Genomic DNA, 18,180 nt, shown 5'->3' with positions numbered 1-18,180 from the left:
TTGCCTCAGTCCTGAAGATACTTCAGGCGTAAACTTTGTTTCCTTACACTTGGATAAAGGATTAAACTAAATTTATTATATATTAACCTTGTTCACAATTCTAAATAATAATGTTTATTGATTTTTTTCACCTTGCCAGATGAGTTTACACGAACGATGTCATTCGTATGACATTCGCCATTGTCTTAACATTTAATTTTGACATTTGGCTTCTTTTGAGAAGTTTCTGTTCGGACCATATTGATGATGATGATGATGATGATAATAATAATAATAATAATAATTATTATTATTATTATTATTATACATTAATATACTATATATATATAATATTATATATATATTATATATTATTATATAGTATATAATAATAATATACTATATTGCTTTGCTGTAGGTTGACGGACGATCAGTAAAGCCTTTCCAATACACCTGATTTTTTTCTTTTATCTTGTAAAATTGCAAACAACATTTGATTACTAATAGTAATCAAATAATACAAAAGTAATACTTTGTCTCATAGACGCCTCGAGTCCCTACACAACATTTAAATGTCACTGTTTTTATTTATTTATTTTATTTTATTTTTAGATAATGATTGGTCACGTTACGTCAAATTGTAGAACATACTCGTTTTTAGTGTTAGAAATAGACAGGTCTAATAAATGCACAGCTATTTCTAAGATAGAAGTGGAAACACGTCGCAGTCTTCAAACAATAATCCCATCCCTTTATAGGACCTCCCTAGCTCAGTCGGTATAGACCATAGGTTCCCAAAGTGGGCGGTACGTCCCCCAGTGGGCGCTAGGAGGGCTATAGTGGAATCAGAAGCATTTGGGGGCGGTCAGGCGGTCTAGGGGTCGGTGGCTCTTTATAGAAGAAATTAATAATATATATTTAAAAATTAACTATTTTCGTGATTTTGCGATTAGATAATCATTTAAAATTTAAATATTGCATTTTAATTCATCTTATGCCCGTCTTGCAGATCAATTTTTTTTATCAATTTTCTATTTCAATTATTTAATCATTTGAAAATTTACCATATCAGATAGAAATAGATGTGAACGAGAAAATAGAGCATGTATATATGTGCGTATAATAGGTTATGTTTACAGTAGCAATTATATTCGTTATATTTCATTTCAAAATATATATAAAACCACTTTCCTAATTGAATTATACAAAAATAAACCCAATTTTATATAATTTATATATAAAATTGGGTTTATTATATTTTATAATTATACTAAAAAATTAAATTTATAATTTATAAATTATGACCTAAAATTTAAAAGCGTTACCTCCTTCAAATATATTGAAACATTGATTACTCGAGATAATAAAATTAGTACCGTACTTTATATGGAGCATAACACACCAAGAGGCAAAAGTGTTGCAGATCTTTGAAAATAAAATCTTCAGAAAAGTCTATGGTCCTATAAGAGATAACATAACAGGTGAATGCAGAAGAAGATGTAATCAAGATCTCTATGAGCTCTATAGATCCCTGCTTCTAGTTGATGATATTACAGCATGCAGATTGAGATGGCTTTGACATAAAAAAAAGAATGGATGGGGAAAGAATGGCTAAACAAGCATTCGAGATGAATCCCTGATTGGAGGTAGATCTGGAAAAAGACCTGGAGGTAGATCGCGGATGTGTTGGGAAAATAATATCCAAAAAGACAGCTGAAATGGGAATTCAGAACTGTTATATATATTATAATCTTTGGCTATTTCATCAATATAGCGTTGAAGTGTATTGTTACTCAGTGGAATGCTGATTAATACTGAATCTGGTTCCATTTTCATGACAGAGTTTATATAATTTTGCGTACTGCTGGCAATTCATTCCAACTACGTGTAAATGGATACCTTGCTTTTGCAATTAAGAGAGAGCTTCAAATTTCCCTTCTGTATTTATAGAAATTGAAGAAATATTGACTTGTTAAATACTCGTTTAGAATATAAATGACACTTTTATTTTTGAGACATGGTATCATACATATGTTATTTGTAATATTCAAATATATACATGCACGAAATGTTCGGATCATAACTATTGTAACATTGTGAGATGAGGTTACTGTGACAGATCTGTCAGTAAAATGAGGGCAGAAATGGACGTTCGCTCGACCGTTCTTCTACGTAACAGTAAAATTCGCGTACTAAATTGTGAAAACCGAAAACTTACAAGACTAGTGTACATCGTTGTAGTCCTATGAACATTAGTTTGTATATTTGAACATTACAAATAACATATGTTTGATACTATGTCTCCAGAAATAAAAGTTTGTTATTTATATTCCCATTGCAATTTAACAAGTCAATTTATTTACTTGTTAAATAGTAGTGGAAATAGGGCTAGGCCATACAAAGAAAGACGATTCGACCATTTCCCAAGTTAAGGTTTTCCATATTCTACTACCAGGTATATTGGATCAATGTTACATTGAATGCTTGTTGATTAAAATATTAAATTTGAATTATACTTACTTTGATGAATACATTTTGAAATTTACTTTCAATGAGCAAAAGCTTGTTATAATAAATGTTGCTGCGATTTATTTGAAGGCCTAATTTATTTATTTTCCTCCGCAGTTTGTCACTCATCCCAGCTGTCAACAAGTTCTCAGATCACTGTGGGTCGAAGGCTTGCCATCGTGGTGGAGTTGGTCAACCAGACAACGTTTTATGCACGTTATGAAACATGCTCTTCTCACACCATTTATAGCTTTAGCTCACATTTTTTTCCCTCATTGGAAAGTCATCAGCTCTATGAAGGTACCTTTAAACCGATTCATCTATTCTGCTACTTCATATTTAATTTTTCTTAACCTTTTGCTAGCCACCCTGCTCCTTGATCACAAATACGATTTTAAGTTGCCAACGACGTGGTCTGAGGTAGCTGTTGGATGTTGGGTTGTTGGTCACTTTTTATCCATTGCTACCGATATGTGTTACATGGGGATTAAAAACTTTTCCCGCTCATCATGGTATGTTTTTGATTTTGTAATGTTTGGACTGTTTTTATTGGCAGAAATTCTCTGGCTGATTGCTTATATCCTCTCCAAAGTTGATTGGATAGAAAACAAATTAAATCGTATGTTTTGGCCATGGTATCACCCATTTCTTTTAGGAGAAGGAATCTTTGCTGTGGCATCCATTATGGCCTTTAGTAGAATACTTCTGTGGTATAACACCCATCCAAGACTCGGACCATTGGGGACATCTCTTAAGTATATGATCAGCGATGTAATAAAATTCTTTCTCATATTTTTTGTTATAATATTTGCTTTTGCTTCGGGAATCAACTCTATCTATAAAAATTATAAAGACAACGCCTCTCGTGGTTATCCGAATGGCAATGGAAGTAATAATGGATATAGTCAGCCTACTGCTTTCTTAACGTAAGTATTTTTGACTGAAGTTTTCAAAACCATTTTCTTTCTTTTATAATAAATGTAGTGGATTTATGTAATTATTTTATATTTTTAAAAGGATGTTTGCCATAATTGATGAAGAACATGATGGTCATAAAGATTATACTATACTGTACTTTGATTGTCTAGAGAAAAGAAAAAGAAAAAAAAAAAGGAAAAATGTCTGAAGGCAATTTTTCAGCTTTTTTTTTTTTACCGTAAAACTCGAAATCTTGGTTCCAGACTAGTTTACGGTCTTTCAATATAACGAAAAGCATTTAACAGCACGAAAGATTGTGAACGAGATGATTTCAATGATTCATGATATAAGTCAAAATTAAAACTTTATATATATATATATATCTATATATATATTTATGATTACATATAGGCACCTTCATGAAATCCTTAGACTATCGTGAGGTCCATTTTTACAGCATTGATAAATAATTATCAATACTTGTACAATGTCTGTCATATTTTGCCTTGAAATCATTCACCCACGAAGTACACACAAGTGATTCTGGCACTCATATACATAAATATAATACCAGTATATTTGATTCCGAAACACGGAGTGCCCCTGTAATTATTTCATAATAATATATATAACTAATAAACAGTCAAATTTATCTGGAAAGATCAGATTATGTGGTTCGTATTTTTTTAAAATTTGTGATGTGAAATGAAAGAATGAAAAAGTGAAACGCTTTGATATTTTGTGACAGATGGAAGTCTAACGATTTCTCAAAAAAAAGTGATATCACATTCTTTAATGATAGCTCTGTCTTAAAGTTCATATTAGTATATGGTTAATATTGATAATAATTAAGTCTCCAGTTTTCTCTATAACTCTATGAGATATATATTACAGGCCTGAGCCAAGTTGCCTATCTTGTGGAAGAAAACCTGAGTTCTGGGAGAAAATGACATGCGCTAACTCACATTCAGTTGAAAAAAAAAAAAAAAAAAACCAGAAGAGGAAAGTTACTAGTGGTGTACTCCAAGAGTTTGTTTTAGGTCCACTGCTGTTTAATTTGTATGTGAATGATATTTGGAGAGGTCTGAATGGTGATATGCAATTGTTTGCAGATGATGCAAAGTTGGGGAAAGCTATCAGGAGTAGAGCGGATTCTGTAGCTTTGCAAGAGGACTTGAATACACTGGCTGAATTGTCGGGTAAACGAGTGAGGATATCAATTCGATGTTGCAAAGTGTAAGGTTTCGAAATTTGGGAAGCACGGATGGGAGGTAGAGTACGCTATCAGTGGAAATATCTTGGAAGTGGTAGAGGAGATGAGAGATCTGAGAGTGATTGTAGACAAGGACCTAAAATTTCGAGGACATGTTACTAAAATTGTGAGGACAACATAGCGGATAATGGGAATGATGCGGAAGGCACCAGGTAGAAGTAAGGATATTATGGTTCCTTGTATGAGGCTTTGATATGGCCGCATATAAATTACTGCGCACAGATTTGGTCACCTGGTTTTCAAAAAGATGAAGATGTATTGGAAAAGGTTCAGAGATAAATGACTAAGATAGTTTCTGGTCTCTGGAATGTTGAATATGAAGACAGACTGACAAAATGAAATTTGCAGAAATTGTTAAGAGGTTATTACCAGATTAATGTCGGGGAGGTTTTGAACAGAATGGGTGAAGATAGGAGGAGAACTAGAGGTCATACCTGGAAGCTGTATAAGGAGAGTGTGAACAAGGGAGTGAGGAGAAGGTTTTTGCATGGAGAGTGGTGAGTAATTGAAATGCATTGCCCGAGAGTGTGGTGAGCGCAAAGACAGTGAACATATTTAAGGCGCGGCATGATAATCTGTGCATAACAGTGGACCTCCCATGAGTCTTTGACTCGAGGTTTTTTATAATAATAATAATAATAAAGAATCCTATCATCATATCCAGGTATTTTCCAATAGAAGAACGCATTTTCATTTTTTTACCATCCTTTATTCCCACCTTTTTAATCCTTTTTAATTATTTCGTTGATTATTCCTGTTATAGTGCATTATACTTTTTTTGTTATTATTTGAAATATATATTAATGAAAGGTAAATTTCTTTGATGTGTATAAATTTAAATATTGGATTATTTATAGATTCAGAAAAAGTAAGGGAAAAACCTACCTGTCACACAATAAACAAATAAATAAACGTAACAAACAAAAACCAGCTTTATTCCATCAGCTTATCTTGTGGCTAAATAACCTAAGCAATTAAGTAATTAAAATAAAATGATAATGCATAGTTGACAAAACATGTTAAAATATCGATGATATATTTTGTTATTTTCAGATTGAAGGACACTTTTAAGGCATTGTTCTGGGCAGTATTTGGCATGGGACAACCTGACTATGCTGATATTGTGTTGTTTCCGAACCAAAGCAGCTCATCCGTAATTTCCAGCGACAAATCTACATGGTTAAAAGACCATGTTTTCACTGAGATGGTTGGTTATGGCCTTTGGGGAATCTACCATTTAGTCATGGTCGTAATACTTCTTAATATGCTCATTGCAATGATGTCGGAAACTTACCAAAGAATTCAAGTAAGCAATTGATCCAACTTCGATAAGAGATTTGTGTTTCTCGTTTTAAAACGATTGTTGGAGAAAATTTAAAGAGTGTTTATTAAATAAATAATATTGATGTATTTGTATGTAGTTCAACACAGATGATGACTCAGCCATGATGTTAGTTCAACCACATTTCTTTTTCCTTTCTTTTTTTATGTGAATCCGACAATGAAAGGTTGTAAACCAATGTTATATTAGTACCCTGGATTACTTAAGGTTTTTATTTATTCATGTTTATGTTGTTTTAATTTTCATTTTTGGTCTATGCAGAAACTCTGCTCTAAATACCAAATATCGAACTTATATAAAAGATCCACTTCAGGTCTCCAGTAAGCAGAGCGATGGTGATACATCTGGAGATGAATTTTATATCCTACCTAGTTGAACTAAAATCAGTATCTCACGTAGAAATATAAATAATGTTTTGAAATAAATTCCGAAGAAAATCAATTGACTCTTTCAACGCAGTTTTTATAAATCAAAACTTAGTCTGTTAATGATTATGGCCTGTATGATTTTTTAACAGAAAAATGCAGACATGGAATGGAAGTTTGGTTGTTCAGCTGTATGGTTGTCGATTCTGCATAGTCAGAGTATGGTTCCTCCTCCTTTCAATTTGATACCTTCTTTATACCAAGTGGTCGTGTTTGGAAAATGGGCAATAGAAAAGATGTCGCGTAAGAAAAACAGTCTTGGAACGGCTCAGAATTCCTGTTCTCCTCAGGTAAATTTTTGAAATTATCTTACTTAAATAACACTGGCAATATTTTTTTAAGCTTTGAATTATTAACGAGAGTTGAAATTCTTATAACGAAAACTAATTTAAAATATTTCTTTGATATATAAAGAGTAATAGAATGAATAAATTTTAATTCCATTAATTTTATTGATTAATAGACTACGTTTTTCATAAATGGTAACGAATTATCATGGGGTTAAGATATTTCATTAGTCATATCTTACTTACTAGTACATTTATCAAGAAAATTAAGTTTATAAGAAGTACTATGCTTCTACAGGGAGTGAGAAAAAGAAAGAAACTGATAAAGTTGGGGGGGGGTCGTAGAGCATCGTTGATGATGTATATCCCAAGGCAAGTGTTAAATGTGCGATTTTAGGAACTTCGAAGTTAACCCTATCTAGTGTTCCTGCTACACTAAAACTGTTCGTTCGTCTGGCTACGCTTGTTCTTAAATTCCCCCCCCCCCCAATCATTTCTCTCTCTCTGTGTGTCTGTCTGTCTTCTGTTTCCCCCTCTAATATCTGTTTCTTGCCCTAACTGTTTTGGAAATCGAAAGGTAGCCGAGCAGGTCTGGTCATTATCTTTCATTATTGTCGCAGTTGAGTGCATTTCTGCGACGTGCTAGAAAGGCTGCTGTGTTCCTAATCCTAATTAATGTTTGTTTCTACTCGTGTATATACGGTAATTTTTGCTAAAATGGAGATTAAAAAATCTGGTTTTCTTCCTGGAGAAAAACTGTACTCGCCAAATATCAACTAGTTCTGGAACTAGTAAAAAAAAAAAAAAATCTTAATAAAAAGGTCCTGATTTGAATCGAATCGAATGTAGTAATGGTTTTTCTTCTACAGATGTCTCATGGAAGTTATCACAAGGCTTCCTTGAAATTTAATTTTTAATACTTTAAAAAATTGTATTCATTTATTTCGTTTACCAGGCTCCTGCCAGAGTCCGATCACACCAGATCAAGGACCACAGCACAGAATCTAGTTTACTGAGTTTCAAGAAATGAATACTATGAAATGTTGAAAATTGGGATAGATTAAAGGACTGTGGATTAGAGGGTTTGGCATGCAGACTGAAAAGAAAAAATATATTAAAGATACATATTCGTGAGAAGCATTTATTGGATACATACAAAGTATATTTGAGATATTTTTAAATACATGGTCAGAGAGAAAAGAATGTCTAGTTTGGTTGAAAATATGGACAAAGAAAGTGGGGCGTCTTCGTTTTGCCCGATGAAACACTCCACTTCTTTATCACACCGGCTAGCTCATATTCAGCTGAAAAGCTGTTTTCGCGCTTCCTAGATGCCAAAACGGATCTGAATCTAGATTTATTTAACTAAAAGGCAAAGCAGAACGTCGCACGCATCTCATTGTACTGTGAAAAGGAAATGACATCATCCCTAGAAGTTAGCAAAGGCTGAGGAGCATAGTTTTCTCATGGCAAGGCAGCAGAAATATGATATGCATTGTATAAAACTTCCAAATTCACTATTCATTTGTTTTGTTTTTTTAAGTTTTTCAAGAATGAAAACAGAAAGATTACCAAAACAAGCCTTAAAGTACAAGCAATTAGGAAAAAGAAAACCAGGACGTCCTCTTAAACGATTCAACGATGACTTCTAAGGCCGGAACAGGCCATGCTAGGCCTAAATCCTTGATACGTATGATGATGATGATGATGATTTTAAGTTTTTCAATGAAACTGATCATAATCGGCCGAACTACTTCACACCAAATTCAGCATATTCCTGTTTATAGATTACAACGAATACGTTGACGCTTCAGGGAAATCTTGAAATTCGGAATCGACCAGAGTCCTAGCTCTTGTATAAATGGAGATTCTTTCAAGAATTAAACTCTCGAGTAAACGAAACCAAATGACTTGCATATGGGAGATTTCGATGAAGTGTTTGTATCCTCGAATATTTCATCGAAATCTCTGGAAGACATTGAAATATATTTCAAGTTGAATCTAATCTAGTTTCAATGACTGAAATTGAGGAGAGAAGGTGGCAATGCTATATTTCAGGCGGATGAATTAGATAACAAAACATTGCTAAACATTCTTCCATGCAAATCTGAATTTGGATATCAGTCAACCAGGAACCACAGTTTCAATAAATTATTAAATAAAGTTATCTTGCAAAATTTGAACAGAATAGTAATTTTGAGTATCAGAAATTCTATATACCACAGTAAAATATCCATGAACTTATGCATATTTTTTCTTTTATTTTGCTTTATTTAATCGTCTTTAGCAGTTATATATTTTTGTTGCTTTGTATGCAACGACAATGAAATGTTTTCGAATCTTTTAGAGATGCTGCTATGGAAACACTCCTGTGGAAATTTCTAAGAAAGAAGAAGAAGTTTATCAGGTAAATTAAATTACATAACTTCGTGTTCTGAATATGATAAAATGAACAAAATAGTCTATAAAGCTACTGTTCCTGAACAGAACGACTTTTAGATTAATAAGTAAGTTTCCTGTGATTGTAGGGTTTTATATATCAAAAAACATCTGGTCTCGATACCGAAGCTTTTCTACAAAAAGACTTAACTTCAGTAATATATTTTTCAAATATTACATTACCATTGAACACTACCTAATGAATCATTACTTACTGAGAATACATTAGAAATAGAGATGCCAAATCTTTAGAATTTTTTCACTGCAAAAATGGAGGAAAATGATGATCGGCCTAATACGTAATTCAAAAATATTGCTTCTTTATAGAATAAACTAACAAATATTAAGTTTTATATACGCTGCAGAAAATCCATAAGTTCCTCTTCAGTTCATATTTGCATCTGTCCATGCTAACCCAACGTTATTCTTCCTCTGAATGTACTGAATTATTCGTTCAAGTTATGCCTTCTGACTGATATTATAAACATTTAATATTGTATTTGGAATTTTTACAGAAATTTGTCGAACCATCTTAAGTTCGAATTGGTTTGGCTGCATGATTTGGGAAATTTTTCGAAATTACATAGAACAATAACTTCGTCAATGGACAGATGGAATTAAACATTTTGATATGTAGGATCATAACTAAAATCAGCTCCTCTGAATTTTCGTTTCATCTGTATTATTTTGGAAGCAAAAATCAGACATAAGAAAATTATATGGCTACAAGTATATAAATTCAAATTGTTTACAAACGAGAACACAGATGAGTGATAAACTTATGAATTAAAAGTTTTAACAAATATATTTGTTTAGAGATGTACCAAATGAATTTTAAAATACAATAAGGTTTTTTGTATTGTTATAATAAAGAACACATTGATCAAATATGAGGGTGGTCTGAAAAGTTTTCGGCTAACAACGAAAAAACGAATTTATAATTTCAAAATTATTTTTATTTTTCAACATAATCTCCCTTTAGACTAATACATTTATTCCAGCGATGCTCCAGCGCCGTTATCCTGTCCCTATAGTGGTTCTCAGTAAGATCTGCAAATTACCTCTCTACAGCTGCAATCACCTCTTGATTCGAAGAAAAATGCTAATCAGCGAGGAAGAGTTTTAGTTTTGGGAAGAGATAGAAGTCAGAGGGAACCAAATCTGGGGAATAGGGTGGATGTTCCAACAATTCATAGGGTAGATCCCTTAACTTTCCCATTGCCAAAACACCTTTGTGGGCAGGTGCATTGTCCTGATAAAAGATGATTTTTTTCTTCTGCAAACCGGGTCTTTTCTCACGATTATTTTCGTGTAGTCTGGTTAAAAGATTACCTTTTTCAAAGTAATTAATAAAAAAAATGTCTTTATCATCCCAAAACACCGATACCATGACCTTTCCTGCTGATGGAACCGATTTTGTCTTCTTTGGCGCTGAACAACCGGCTCCTGTCCACTGTTTTGACTGCTGTTTGGATTATGGTGTTTAATGGCGAATCCAAGTCTCCTCCATAGGGTAGATCCCTTAACTTTCCCATTGCCAAAACACCTTTGTGGGCAGGTGCATTGTCCTGATAAAAGATGATTTTTTTCTTCTGCAAACCGGGTCTTTTCTCACGATTATTTTCGTGTAGTCTGGTTAAAAGATTACCTTTTTCAAAGTAATTAATAAAAAAAATGTCTTTATCATCCCAAAACACCGATACCATGACCTTTCCTGCTGATGGAATTCATAGGGTAGATCCCTTAACTTTCCCATTGCCAAAACACCTTTGTGGGCAGGTGCATTGTCCTGATAAAAGATGATTTTTTTCTTCTGCAAACCGGGTCTTTTCTCATGATTATTTTCGTGTAGTCTGGTTAAAAGATTACCTTTTTCAAAGTAATTAATAAAAAAAATGTCTTTATCATCCCAAAACACCGATACCATGACCTTTCCTGCTGATGGAACCGATTTTGTCTTCTTTGGCGCTGAACAACCGGCTCCTGTCCACTGTTTTGACTGCTGTTTGGATTATGGTGTTTAATGGCGAATCCAAGTCTCCTCCAAAGTAATAAAGCGACGCACAAAATCAATTTTATTCTTGTTAAAACACTCCAAGCACTGTTCAGAGATTTTTTCGTGCGAGTGCGTTTTTGATCTGCTGTGAGCAAGCGCGGCATCCTCTTGCGCAAAGCTTTTTCATTTGCAATTCTTCATGCAAAATATATCCTACACGCTCTTTTGAAATGCCCGTAGTCTCAGCAAGTTCACGCACTTTGACTCGCCGGTCATCCAATACCATATCGTGCACTTGATTATTGATATCTGTTGTTGTTGTTGTTACACTTTCTGGATCATCTTCAAGGCTGGTACGGCTACGTTTAAACTCGGCAAACTTGTCGAAAACAAAGGAGAACAGCACCCATAAACTTTTTTGAACTTCGAATGAATTTCTTCTGGTGTTAAACCTTCTTTTACAAAGAATTTTATAACCGCATGATACTCAATTTTATCCATTTCAAGGGATACAGACAACACTTTTGCTCCAGACAGCTGTATAAAACAAACTACTTGATAGGATGACTTGCAATTTCACATGGATGCTTATGGCATATGTACCAACCTAGAAAAAAAATCTTGCCGATAATGTAGCAATCTATGGTCGAGGCCGAGAACTTTTCAGACTACTATCGTATACTCACAGCTTTCCTATTATATCTTTATCGTATCAAATTACGTTTGAAAGCCAATTAATTTTATCCTCTGGCACAATCATTTGGCGAATACAATATTGTCAAACACCTTCATACAGGTGGACTGGATACCTTAGTAATAGTTTTAAGCGCTTGATGAAAGCGAAGGCTGTGTTATGCTGCAAATATATAATTTTTTTTTTCAATGTACAAAATTATTATCATACATTTAAACAGTAGCTAGTTATTCTAGAGGCTTTCTGTGTAGTTAGTGTGAGGTATATGTCTTGTTTCTTGAAAAAAACTGACTAGATTTATTTCCATCATTTGCATTGTTTGAAATTACTTAATATTAATAAAATGAATATTTTTGAATGACTAATCAATTTTTCCTGTTTCTTTTTATTTTCTTTCTAATTAGAAACTTCTGGTGCAACTAGTTAGACGTTATTTGAATTCTCTAGAGCAGAAGCAAAAGACATCATTAGGAATCTCTGCAGAAGCATTGGATAAACTAAAAATGGACATTTTAGCAGATCTAAAGATGATTCTAAGAACAAGTGGACTAACAACGAGACCTGTACGAAGTACGAGTATTTAACAGAAACTGCAGATAAATGTTTTTGCGATATAATATTTTACAATTCTAGTTCGAGGTGGTCGTAAAAGATACGAAGTTCGAATTAGACAGAGTTTAATGTACAGAGTTCGTGTTCCTTTTGGCATCATCAATAGAATAGTATCACAGCAACACAAGTATGATAGTTGGGACGCACATTTGTATAAATATCAAAATTAAGGTTAGTTAATGAAAGCACAAATAAAACTATGAAGTCAACAGACTAAATTTATATGGAATAAAGGAGAAATTATTCAAAACACTAAACTAGCAGTATACAAGACAATGTTCAAACTGTTCAAATCAGTTTTAAATTATGAATCAGAAAGCTGGGTTAGACAGTTGATCAAAGACTAGAGAACACAGATTACTATGGGATCTGAGAAAAACTGATGTTATCAATGACGGCATCATATTAAAAACAAGGATATTTTAGGAAAGAGTTCGATATCGTTAGCATTCAGAAATGCGTTGGGTGATATGGTCAGTTAAACAGAATGGGGAAAAAAGGTCAGCAAAAGAGGTATTTATTGACAAAATGGCAGGAAAAGATGCAGAAGAACACCAAAATCTAGGTGCATTGATAGAATATGAAGCAGCTTAGGAGACAGAAATATAAGATGTGATAATATTGGACTCCTGAGAGATAACAGATTAATTAGCAGGAAACTTGTCGATATGAGGTTAGCATTGATGTAAACTTTTCATGTAGCACAATCATAATGTTCTGTCCATTACACGGAATCAGATGAGTTGATGATGAAAATCTTTAATTATGATTTTTGTTACCGTTCTCTTGTGCATTCCAATCTTTTCCATTGTGTGTGTGTGCACGCACGCACGCACACACATAATTTTTTTTTATTTCATATTATGTATTTCATTGTTTACCAGCACCTATCCTAAGGATTGTTTAAGAGTATGAAGGAAGTTTTTTAATTAAAAAATTATTTATATACTGTATATCAAAATATCAAAAATAAAAATTAAGAAAATATAAAAAACCTACCACGATATCATAGATAGCTAATAATATGAAAACAAAATCAAAAGCAGTCGTGGTGTTCTTGTTCTTATTAATTCATTTCAGTATTCTTAATTACCCGTTTTTATTACAGCAGTTATTCGATAAGTTTCTGAACAAGTTATCGAATGACCATTCAGCCACCAGAGGCCGTAAGTGTTAGCGGTTCTGCAGTCAACAGACAGAAAGTTCGCATCCCTCCATGGTGAATATTTCATGAATGTTTTTAGGTAGACGACCTGCCTTAGTTAATGTCATGGTCCGGTGTGAGATCACTACTCTGCTTTTATTGGAAGCCTGAAGTGGTTTGAAAAAAGGACCATGTTTTTGGTCTCTACAGTAAGCTTTTGGAATATCCAACCCTCCTTAACTCATTCACGATATTAAAACTGATGTACGATAGATTAACAACCTTTTGTGGATGGGATTCACATAACAAAAATAGTACACAACATCGTAAGCTATTTTTACGTGGATATCATTTTATTTGGATATTATTAAGAAGTCAGTCAAAGCTTCTTTGGCTCGTCGTCAATAATCTCAAAAATATTAATAAATAAAATAATATATGGCAGTCATGAATCATTTGCAGTTATCAGCTGATCCAATGATATATTTATGCGTTGGCAGGAGGTTTTCATTTGGTGCATACTCGTACATCGAGTAACACTGAGTTATGCAAGGTTTCCCAATTTTTTTTTTTTTTTTCTGTGTCCCGGTTATTTTAATACTTCATCTTCGTGACCCACTAAAATTTTTATGGCCAATAGGTAAAATAAAACAGACTTGAATGTTCATAGAGATTTCATTTATTATTATTATAATAAAGAAGCATTTACTCTTACAAAAATATAAAGAAATTAAACTAAAGCCAAGTAATTTATTAATGAGAATCGTGATGCTTTTGTTTGTTAACTAGAAACTTCAGGTTTGGAGGAAAACATGATAATTTTATTCTTAAATCCGGTTCGACTTCCAATCGGTTTCTATATTTATTTTTTAGAAAAACCAGTGTTGAAAAGTTTGTTTGTTGTTTTATTACCCATTTAATCCATCCTTAAATAGGTAATGGCAAGCGAGATGAAGAAAGAATGAAATAAATGATTTAGAAACAATTATAATAATTACGGTTGTGCACGTAATCAGTAAATACAAAAAAATACGCTCTCTCTCTCTCTCTCTCTCTCTCTCTCTCTCGATGCTTAACTCAAACTGAACAAGCAGAGTGAGTACGTGGCGGGCGAGTAAAACAAACGCCAGATCGCCAAACGATTCGGCTGGTGGCGTGGTTACCGCCGAGCAGCTTCGCCATTCGCGAACAAAGAGACTCTGAAAAGACGGGAAGCGGACGGAGCGCGTTTTTGGTCTCTATGAATTAAATTATTTATTCGTTAGTCCCGATTAAACGCTATTTACTTGTATTTTAGAGTTTCATGAAAAAAAGAAATCCAAGAACGAAATACTTAGGTTTTCGAGAGTTTTCCTGGGCGACCCTGTGCCGGGTCGTGACCCACCATTTGGGAAACGCTGAGTTAGTGTACACAGTTAGCTTTCATAAGAACGTTTGCTGGGCACTCCTCTGAACAGCTAGGAAAATTTTACGCATTGCAGAAATGCAAATTATGGGGAGGTATACAACAGTTGATCATTTAATCCTCTTTGGAGAGATTTTTTTTTTTTTTTAATAATGATATTTTTAAAACCAAAGATTATTGCTACTTCAAAATCAGAAAAACTCCTGTTTTTCGAAACATGCTGATCCTAAAATGAAATTCTGGTGTGAATCAAGTGTCCGGAATGGAATCAACAAGTATGCAGAATTCTCCTTTCACAAAATTGTCAACTTATTAAATCATACGAAGAATAAATAAACAAAATTACAGAGTTTAAAATAACTCCAAAGATGTGTAGTTTTATATACTGGAGTCGAAATATAACAGGACTGTCTTCAAAGACAAAATAGACATCTGTGCATATTTAAATTTGAACATGTTTGGTTTGTTAACTGGAGCGTACTGGAGAGGGAACGTTATGTTTACTTTGTTAATCACGTCAGTGAAAATTTCATACATACTCTGCAGTAAAGAACCTACTTTAAGATACACTGCTTGGAAAGAACTCAAGTGTTCTTCACATAATGGGAAGGACAAATAGCCATGGCACTCACCTTAATAAGATGTAGGACCTCCTTTTGCTGCATTGACTGCAGCAATCCTGAGGGTAAGACTTTCCGCAAGCATACTATAGTGATCAACGGGAACGTTTGGACCATTTTCCTGTAAGCATGTAATGAGGTCCTGGACTGTTGTGGAGACGAACGTCTCTTGACCTCACCCGACGCTCCAGTTCATTCAAGAGATGTTCAATAGAAACGAGATCAGGATTCTGTGGGGACCAGTCAAGTGTGGTGAAGCACTGTGTCCTAAGGCTGCTTTTCTAGATGGTTTGTGGACATGAGCATCACCACAAAAAGTAGGAAAGATTGCATTGCATTGTTCCAGAATATTCAGCTACCTCTCAGAGTTCAGTGTTCGTGGAACCACAAATAGAGGTCAGAGGCCAAACCAGGAAACACAGGACCATACCATCACACTGCCACCTCCTAATTTCATAGTTGGGGTTACGCACTCTGATAAGCGACGTTCACCGGGCATCCACCACCCCACACCGGTCCATCTGCTGGGTAGAAGGTATAGCGTGATTCGTCGCTCCATAACGCAGCTTTCCAAGCTTCTGCATCGCACTGTACACGTTCTTTGCACCAATGAAGACGACGCTCCGTATTAGTTCGGGTAATATGCAGAGATTGCATATTGCGGTCCTACCATGGAAACTCAAGTTGTAAGTCTCCGTTCTGAATGTTTCTGTGTAGATTCGTGTTCCAGTCGATGCCTGCATTCAACGTGTCGGCCGACAAATTACAGTTTTTTACATACTATTCTTGGTAGCTCCCAACGGTCACGTTCGGTGAGTGTTGGGTAGCTGGTAGCACTTTTAGTTGACTCCCTGAGCTTCCATCTTAGTATGATATCAGTGATTATTGACCCGGAATGAACTAATTTGTCAACAATTTGCTAAACAGATAGACCTGCACCATGGCATCTTATTACAACGCCTCTTTCAAACTCTATCAGTTCCCTTTTCGCAGACATTTCACCGGGAAACAGTGTTCTCTGACTTAGAATCATCATATTCCTCCGCTTAATAATGGCTACAAACATGTGGCTCGTTAGATGAGACGACACACTTGCCAATTGGGGTATACGTTGATTTCTTTCAAAACAATGTATTTGATCTAAAATGAAATAATAATAATAATCATAAAAGAAACTTATTGAAAAAACAGAAAGATAATTTGGATCATATTTGGATTTGAATTTTCTTTTAAGGGAAAAATGTGTTGCGTGGGTAAATTACAAAAAACGTAAATGACACTGTTTTTTTGATTCTGGCAAGAAACCGTAGCATGCACAGACGTATTATCAACCCTTGAGTATTAAAATTGACTCGATGACTATATAATTTTCAGTGGTCAGCCAACGTGTAATATCAGGAAAAAGTATGAAACATGAAAGATTGAATGATTAAAAATATGTGTATTTTCCTATGCCAGAACTTTTTTATCATGTCATCTAGACATGATACACAGTGAGCAATGTTCAAAAGATTTTTTTTCCGGAAACAAAACTGATTTTAATCCAGAAAGAGATGAAACTGACTAGAAGAACACTCAGTTAACAGACATAATACGCCTACTTCATAGTTTCAGCAGCTTTGGCTGTATATCACAAACAGCATAATCCGGTCCATCTAAAATGATACATCTCACTCTTTCCATTTACTCATAGAGGCTTTCTAAACGAAAACTTTACAAAGGCCTTAGTCTCATTCTGCAAACCATCAGCTTACAGAAGAAACGAACTAATCGGTTCTAAAGAATGGCTAATAAAACACATTCCGAGTTTTATCAGCCAACATCATAAATATTTAAATAAACATAAACTGAAAGAAGGTACTTAAAGGTCCCTCTCTTTATACCAGAAATGTTAACACTAAGTGGACAAAATTGCATATAACATGAACGTTATTGTTAGTAGTCACATCAAGCTGTTTGACAGGACATTGAATTATTATGTTTCTAGATAACTGCCTCGGCTGTATATCTTTTACTGTAATACAGTAAAACAATATTATACATAAAACAATAATATGACACTTCATGAAACTGTAAATTAATTTTGGATTAATTCTGTATGCAGCTGCAGTTAATAGAAACTCTGCATTTGGCTGTTTGATTCAAAAACTTTCATTGTGAAAAATTAGAAATTTGATAAATTTAGTACATATTGTGATACTGTAAGCAAATTCCAGTCCAAGTTCAATCTAAAAATGCACTATTTTTAAAACCCAGTTACACGGCGGCCTGTGTAGCTCAGTGGAAGTATGTTTACATGATTCTGCGCTAAATCGCCCGAAGAAAGAGTGTCACGACTTCGATTCTAGTCGCTGACTAGAGGAACGTTTTCTAAGCCTTCTCCCGAAAACTCGTTTCTCGTCCCGTAAACTCAAGAAAATCGACCCTAGAACCTGCGCCATTTTCAGACATTAAAAATATTGTGTTAGTATTAGGCACTTGTTAGCCCTCTCTTCACTGCGTGCCACTTAATTAGTGATAGCCTTTGGCCAGTTATCT

At 34.2% G+C, this 18,180-nt stretch overlaps 1 protein-coding gene across 1 annotated transcript in view; it reads left to right on the top strand.

The window, feature by feature from the left end:
- LOC150093859 (short transient receptor potential channel 5-like) overlaps positions 1-13,471 on the top strand; it is a 60,853-nt gene extending 47,382 nt beyond the window's left edge. The window contains exons 7-11 of the mRNA XM_090412784.1: positions 2,605-3,413; positions 5,732-5,984; positions 6,538-6,735; positions 9,080-9,139; positions 12,266-13,471. Of these exons, the coding sequence (XP_090268910.1) occupies positions 2,605-3,413; positions 5,732-5,984; positions 6,538-6,735; positions 9,080-9,139; positions 12,266-12,445 (1,500 nt within the window). The 3' untranslated portion in view covers positions 12,446-13,471. The remainder of the gene's footprint in view (positions 1-2,604; positions 3,414-5,731; positions 5,985-6,537; positions 6,736-9,079; positions 9,140-12,265) is intronic.
- Positions 13,472-18,180: the final 4,709 nt, after the last annotated feature.

The sequence above is a fragment of the Typopeltis vanoorti genome, chromosome 23 (assembly GCF_054136105.1).
Source record: "Typopeltis vanoorti isolate ZY-2024b chromosome 23, IOZ_Tvanoo_1.0, whole genome shotgun sequence".
Lineage (NCBI taxonomy): Eukaryota > Metazoa > Arthropoda > Arachnida > Uropygi > Thelyphonidae > Typopeltis > Typopeltis vanoorti.
This window is presented reverse-complemented; position numbering and strand designations above follow the sequence as displayed.